An 8,057-nucleotide genomic window follows, 5' to 3' on the forward strand; every position below is an offset into this window, starting at 1 on the left:
ATGAAGTACAGGCATACATTGTCTGACCTCAGTGGAAGAGGATGTGCCTAATCCTATAGAGACTTAATGCCCCAGGGAGGGGGAATGCATGGGGAGCACCCTCTCAGAGGCAAAGGAGATGGGGGAGGGCTGAAAAACTGTGAGGGGAGCACTGCAGTGAGGCAGAATTTCAGATGAAAATTAATAAAATAAAAATTGAAAAAAGGATAATCCAGCCAGGCAGTGGTGCCACACACCTTTAATCCCAGCATTTGGGAGGCAGAGACAGGCAGATTTCAGAGTTTGAGGCCAGCCTGGTCTACAAAGTGAGTTCCAGGACAGCAAGGGCTACACAGAGAAACCCTGTCTCAAAAAACCAGAAAGACACACACACACAGAGAGAGAGAGAGAGAGAGAGAGAGAGAGAGAGAGAGAGAGAGAGAGAGAGACAGAGAGAGAGAGAGAGACAGAGACAGAGACAGACAGAGACAGAGGGACAGAGAGACAGAGAGAAACAGAAAGAGAAGCATTTATGATATTCCAGAACCACTGTTCTAATTGGCTCTGAAGAAGGATTTCCTAGGAGGGAAGTACAAGACTACCACCGACCAAATTGGGAGGAGTGATCACAAGGTCTGTGCTTCTGATTGGAATAACACACAGGAAAGAAGAAAGCCATCTTCAGAGTTTTGGGGCTCTGATTCCTGACCACCATACAGGAGCTCTTCTACATGCCCTCCATTTGGTGAACACTCAGACTCTTGACCAGTTAAGGAAAACATCCCTTCCCTGATCAGGTTTATGGCAGAAATCAGTGTAAAAACCAGCACAGGAGTAAATAATAGCTTTGCAGATATTGACATGATACCTTCATTTATGGAAGTCTGAAGTATCAGTAAGCAAAGTACCCTGGTGATGGCTCTTCTTGTCTAGACTACCTGTGGACTCATGTAACATATAAAATGGAGGGATCATCTTTTAAAAGCTTGTTTTGCTTAAATTGAAATAGATAGATCCAGTTCAAACACAGATTCTTAGGGTTGAAAATCACACACCTTTAATCTGAGTCTTCAGGCAGTAAAACAAACACCTTTAATCCAGAAGCTGAGACGTGAAGACACATCCTTAATAGGGCCACGCCTTCTACTGGAGGCCTATATAAGCATATGAAGAAGTAGACTTTGTGTCTTTGCCTGCCTGCTCTCATCTTACTAGCGAGCCCATTTCTTCACTGGCATTAGACTCTACTTCAGAATACCAGCATATACTGAAGAAAACCTGAGACTTCAAACCTCGTGGACTAAGTAAGTACTGACTGTAGTCATTGTTATATTAGTTGAATTTATGTTGTTCTCATATATCCTCTTTCTATTTATATAAAGGAATTAATTCTGTATGTTCAATAAACACACACAGATATATACTCAGAGAGAGAGAGAAAGAGAGAGAGAAGACAGAGAGGGGGGAAGAGAGACACAGAGAACCAGAGACAGTTACACAGAGACAGAGAGAAAAACAGCAGAGAGAAAGAATTTAGGAGAAATCTAAAATAAAATCTAAAGAGTATATATAATTGTATGTATCAGGATGAAGAATCAATAAATGCTAGTTCTTCTTTTCAGATCAATGTTAACCTCCAAACTACCGCCAACAGAAATGTCAGGGGACATGGAAGCCAAGGGCTCCACACAGATCAGTGTAAAAAACATCTGCTATGAGTGGACCATTAGCAACTTCTCATTTTGCATGGATGGAATTCAGAAAGAGATTAGAAGCCCAGAGTTCTCATTAGAGGACAATGAGGAAGTGGCATGGTGTTTGAGAGTATACCCAAATGGAGTTGATAAAGAAAGCAAAGATTACCTGTCAGTTGACCTGGGATTGCTCAGCTGTCCCGTGTGCCCAGTTTGGGCAAAGTTTGAGTTCTGGATCATAAATTCCCAAGGAGAGAAATGTCAAAGTAGGAAGAACCCCAGTGTTGTAAGCTTTTGGCAATACCAACACAGGGGATTCAAAGAGTTCATCCTTCGAGATTTCCTCCTCTCCCATCAGCATTTACTTCTCCCTGAAGACCAGCTCACCATCTGCTGCAAGGTGAGCATAGCGGGAGCCATCTTCAGCATGCCTGGACAGAACATGACACCTGCAATCAAGGATCCAAGGCATGTGTTGGCAGATGACCTAGGGAAGCTTTGGGAGAATTCCATCTTCACAGACTGCTCCCTATTGGTGGGTGGCCATGAATTCAGGGCTCACAAGGCCATCCTAGCAGCTCGCTCTCCAGTTTTCAGAGCCATGTTTGAACATGAAATGCAGGAGAGACTAAAAAACCTCGTTGAGATTCATGACTTGGATCCCCAAGTCTTCCAGGAGATGATGGGCTTCATCTACACATGGAAGGCACCAAACCTCAAGAGCTACTCCATGGCCTCTGGTCTGCTGGCAGCTGCTGACAGGTATGGCCTGGACGGCTTGAAGGCCATGTGTGAGGATGCCCTCTGCAGGATCCTCTCTGTGGAGAATGCTGCAAACACTCTCATCCTGGCTGACCTCCACAGCACACAGTGGCTGAAGACTCAGGCCCTGGATTTCATTACAGATTTTGCCTATGAGGTCTCTAAGACCTCAGGGTGGAAGTCATTGGTGGAGTCACATCCCCCCTTGGTGGCTGAAGCCTTCTGCTCCCTGGCTTCTGCACAGTGTCCTTCTTTGGAGCCATGACTTAAATGCCTAAAGTGATCTCAGAAGATGGACAGCTGTGACCTGCACCTTTTTTACAACAGCAACAACCAGCTTTTTTACCAATGACTTCTGCTTAGACAATGGTATTGAGGGAGCATTTGCACTTTATCAGAGGAATGGCAGCATGGTGGCTCAGGATTTAAAACACCTGCAATATATTATACATACTGAAATGGTAGGTGAGCAATAGGCAGCACTGCAGTCTGGGACACTCTACATGACATCTATGATGTTAATGTTCCTGTTTGAATTTGTCTGATTGTTTGAAAACTGATTCAATTTAGAGCTGGCCCTAGGCAGAGAACAACTGTGTTTCTTTGGAGAAACACTTCTGCCTTGGACTGAACAGAAGAGATGACTGTGGCCATTGGCAAGGAGAAATCAACCATGATTGCTTCCTCATCAGTGAAGGAAAGACAATGAAGAGTTTCTTTTTAAACATTCAAGGTTCAGGGAACTCGGCTTCAAAAGCAATTACTGCTCTCTCAGAGATCTCTTGCTAAGTTCGCTACACACACAGGAGAGTTTTTCACCACCTGAAACTGGTGAATCAGAGATCTGAGGCCCTCCTCTTGTCTCCATGGCCACAAAGAACTCTGTAGACAAAACCTTAACCAAATAAAATACAAGATGAATAAAACTTTTGAAATCAGTCTGTTGTTTCCAGAGATGTTTATTTCAGAGAAGTAACATGTAGACCAAGCAGCCTAACTCAGCTGTGGATGTTTGAACAGAGCCCTCACTCTCCTACCAATATTAGAAACCCTTGGTCTTTTTCCTTGGAATTTAATGTTGGAAAATGAGAACTCCACCCTCATGCTCTTATGACGACTGAGAAGACTATGCCATAGTAGAGGGAGTCTAATCCTTCTGGGAGAGATGTGTTTGTGGATTAAGGCATACAAAATCTATTAAATGTTTTGAAAACATCCAAAGGGATTTATTCATTACAGATTTGCAGGCCTGTATACCTGTTGAGGGAGAACCGGCTGGGGAAGGAGCAGAGGTACAAGTCCTTGGTCCAGAACACCAACTAAAACAAACCAGATGATAGATAACCCAGTGAACTGGAGTAAAACACCTGTAAAATACTACTGGTCTTCTTTAAAAAGGGTAAAATATCTTCCAATAATCCTTTAATCTTAATAATCTCCTTAATTAATACCTTATTCACTCATCAGAGAAGCTTCCTCCTGCAGCAGACTGGAACAAATACAGAGATTAACACCCAGACATTATGCAGAGAGAGACAGAGACAGAGACATTGGAGAGACAGAGACAAAGAAAGATCTTCATACACACAACTGTAAATGAGATGTTTCCCTTAAATCCATGCCCTCATAGTTCAGAGAGCCCTAAGGAAGATGATCAGAAGCAGGGAGGGAGACAGGGAATGGAGATTCTCGGGAAGACAATGCCCTTTGAATCCCCTTTAACTCACAGACACTGAGGCAGCAGTCCCATGGCCTCCATGGATCTGTACCAGCTGTCCTTTTCTGATGACAGACAGAAATGTAGAGGATCCATATGGGAAAGGACGTGGGAAAGAACTAGAAGAATTGAGGGAAACACTGCTCACTCAGATTATACAGTATTAATAAAGAATTCATGCTTAATTAAAGAAGGAGGAGGAGGAGCAGATGCCTGGGGAGAAAAAATAGTAGTTTTCCAAAACTTTCAGAATGAGATAAGAAGTGTTTCTAAGTAGATCCCCTCTGGTTATGTTTTAGTGCAATGCCATTAGGGACATTAAATTAAGTGGTAACCAAATATCAGGAAGAGAGAATAAAATAAAATACATAAACGTACCCTTTTTGCTCATATTCTTGGTGTCTTAGTCAGGGTTTCTATTCCTGCACAAACATTATGACCAAGAAGCAAGCTTGGAAGGAAAGGGTTTATTCAGCTTACACTGCTGCATTGCTGTTCATCACAAAAGGAAGTCAGGACTGGAACTCAAACAGGTTAGGAAGCAGGAGCTGATGCAGAGGCCCTGAATAGATGTTCCTTACTGGCTTGCTCCCCCTGGCTTGCGCAGCCTGCTCTCTTATTGAACCCAAGAATACCAGCCCAGTGGTGGTACCACCCAAAAGGGGCCCTCCCCACTTGATCACTAATTGAGAAAATGCCCCACAGCTGGATCTCATGGAGGCACTTCCCCAACTGAAGCTCCTTTCTCTGTGATAACTCCAGTCTGTGTCAAGTTGACACACAAAACCAGCCAGTACACTTGGCTGGTTCTCCCAATTCTGAGCAAAACCTTATCTCCCTCCTGTGGATCTCTATTGCCTCAATCAATGTTTTAGAAAAATGGTTTACTTCATGTTTAGAGTGTTGTTTCTGCATGCCTATCTGCATGTGTGCTACCCACAGAATCCAGAGGAAGGCACTAGATCCCATGAGACTGACAGCTAGACTTTTGTGAGTTGCCCATTGCTACTAGGAATGAAACCTGGTTCTATTGACTGGCAGCCAGAGCACCAAGTGCTCAGTCATCTCCTCAGGCCCTGTCCCATTTGATTCTGATTACACACCTGTGGTTGTCCTCAGCATGAGGTCGAGTTGAAGGGAAACTTGACAAGTGAATTCTGAGGAATCTGGGATACAGAGCTAACAGACCACAATCTCTTCTTTCAGGTTCATCCGCTCAGCATCAGTCTTTGGAATGAGGAATTCAGCCTCTGTCCCTATAGTTTCTCCATCTTCCCACACAGTTGTGTCCACACCGTTCCCTGACTATTACTAATATTGAGAAGTTTGGGAGTCCATGAAAATATTTTATTGTCTCCTCTATTGGAAATTTTTGCAGGTTTTTGTATCTGCTGACTAGCTCTATCTTGTGTTATTGGAATTAAGAAAAAATACCATTCTGGCATAATAAATTACATTATACTGTGTAATTTAAAACCATGGAATTTATTCCTACAGTGTGAAGGTCAGGAAGGATCAACACATGCATTTCTTCATAAATGATACCTGCTCTAGGGATATAATGGTAGAAGAGCCAATTGGCAAGGACCTCCTCACTTCCTTTATACTCTTTTACTCTTTATATGGTAGAAGCTCGACAGTCAAGGCAGGCCTCAAAGCCATGGTTAAGCAGGACTTTCTCAATCTCCAAATCCTTGCTCGATCAGAAACATGTTGGGATTCCTGGATTGAATTTTTGTATGAGAGTACTTTCCTATTCCTAAGGATTAGCATATGACAAAATCACCTTACAGAGGCCCTGCTTTTCTTTCTTTTTTATTGAAAATGATTTTTCCACACAAAATATTCAGATTACAATTTGCCTTTCCCCATCTCCTTCCAGTCCCTCCCCATCTCGCTACTCACTGTACTGCTCAGGTCTCACTCCTTCCAGTTAGATGACAAGCAGAAAAACAAAACCAGGTTGAAAAACAAAGAAAACACACATGAAACTTACATGCACTTACACACAAATGCATAAAGTCAATAAAACACAAAATCATGAACCAAAACATAAAAGCAAAAGTGTAGAAAAATGACTAAACAAAGCATATGAGAGAAATTAAAAAGTACAATTCAGCATTTGTGTAGGCCATCAACTCCTTGAGAGTTGGCCTACTCTTAAATATTCTTTGTATAACCAGAGTAAATCTGCTGGAAAAATAATTTTTCATTTCCAGGCAGTTATGAGTTAGAGAGAACATCTCAGTCAGGGATAGGAGATAGTATAAAATTCCCCGATTCAGCTCCGGCACCTCCTCTAGACCCATGCAGAGACATATGTCTACCCTCATGTTAATACAAATAACAATATTTGACTTCTTCCTTTCTAATTTGTATACCCTTGATCTGCTTCAGTGGTCTTATTGCTCAAAGACATCAAGTGCCCTGTTTAATAGGTATATATACAGAGGAGACCACCTTACCTTGTCTGGATTTTAGTGGAATTTTTCAAGTTTCTCTCCATTTAAGTTGATGTTGGTTGGCTATGGGCTTGCTCTAAACTGCCTTTTTTATATTCAGTTACATCCCTGTCTCTTGGGACTTTTGTCAAGAAGGATGTTGGATTTTGTCAAAGGCTTTTTCTGCATCTAATGTGATGATTGTGAGGCTGCTGTCTCTCAGTTTGTTCACCTGGTAGATTGAAGATCTAGTGCAGAAGTTCCTGTGCCAGCTGTACCAGCTACTCCTATACCAAGCAAGGTGGAGAACACCACAACAGGTGCAGCAACCCTTTTCACCTGGTGACCTACAGAGTCTAATTCATTGGGAATGCTTTCCCCTGTGTGGGAGGTTATTGGGGTAACTACTGTGCCAGGATACAAATATCAGATGATACATTTACAACTAGGGAATGTCTGCAAGGGGTAAGTCCTGATGCACAAGCCCACCTATCATCCTCTGGAAGCAAGAGGCACTCATATTCTTAATTGGTAGGAGTTACAATGAAATTGCAGAGATGTGAACGTTCTGAGGATAACTGATTCCCAATACAGAGGCTTTCTTCTGTTACTGAAGGGTGAGCTTACCTCTCTCTGAATGCTGCCATGTACACTGAGTACTTTCTGTAGTCTGTGAATAGTTTCCAGGGAGAGCTGTTCTATCATAGTAGGTGGGCTAGGCATTTAAGCATAACCAACAGTCCTATGTCAAATCAGGACAGGAGGAGTCAATTATCTGGAACAAGCTTTCATAAATGCAGGGGTCATGATTGTGGAGTGGGTTGTTGAGACAGGAAGCGAGTAAACTTAGTGACACTTATGTTAGGGTAGGTGTGGTCATAGGCAGAGGCTAGGGCCTGAAGTCCAGCCTTGCAAGGACTTTATTGGGCCCAATAGCCAGCCAGAACCTGTCTAACAACTTGTTGGATAGAGAAGAGAGTATTTCTATTGCTTACCCTGGAATCTGTATGCATACGTAACTCCTTTTTTTGTACATGCTCTACATCCCCAAATATAGCCTGAATCCCATCCAGTGGCCTGTTTTCTTCTTTCAGTGAAGCTGAGTGTCAGGTGGCTATAAGGTGAATATGCATGAGAGAAGCGTGAAGGTTTTTCTTCTTTTTTTCTTTTCTTTCATTGGATATTTTCTTTACTTACATTTCAAATGTTATCCACTTTCCAGTCTCCCCTCCGAAAACCCCCTATTCCATTCCCCTCCCCCTACCTCTATGAGAGTGCTCCCCTACCCATGCACCTACTCCTGCCTTCCTGACCAGGCATTCCCCTCTACTGGAGCATAAAACCCCCACAAGACCAAGAGCCACTTCTCCCAATGATTTCCAACAAGGCCATTCTAAGCTACATATGCAGCCAGAGCCATGGGTCCCTCCATTTGTATTCTTTTGTTGGTAGCCCAACTAGCTT

The 8,057-nt window shown here is 42.8% G+C and overlaps 1 protein-coding gene across 1 annotated transcript; it reads left to right on the forward strand.

Moving 5' to 3' along the window:
• The first annotated feature begins 1,635 nt into the window (after nt 1-1,635).
• LOC127682214 (TD and POZ domain-containing protein 1-like) lies at nt 1,636-2,700 on the forward strand. The gene has a single exon (XM_052178600.1). It carries the CDS (start codon nt 1,636-1,638, stop codon nt 2,698-2,700), a length of 1,065 nt encoding a protein of 354 aa, XP_052034560.1.
• Nucleotides 2,701-8,057: the final 5,357 nt, after the last annotated feature.

Source organism: Apodemus sylvaticus, chromosome 4 (genome assembly GCF_947179515.1).
Source record: "Apodemus sylvaticus chromosome 4, mApoSyl1.1, whole genome shotgun sequence".
Lineage (NCBI taxonomy): Eukaryota > Metazoa > Chordata > Mammalia > Rodentia > Muridae > Apodemus > Apodemus sylvaticus.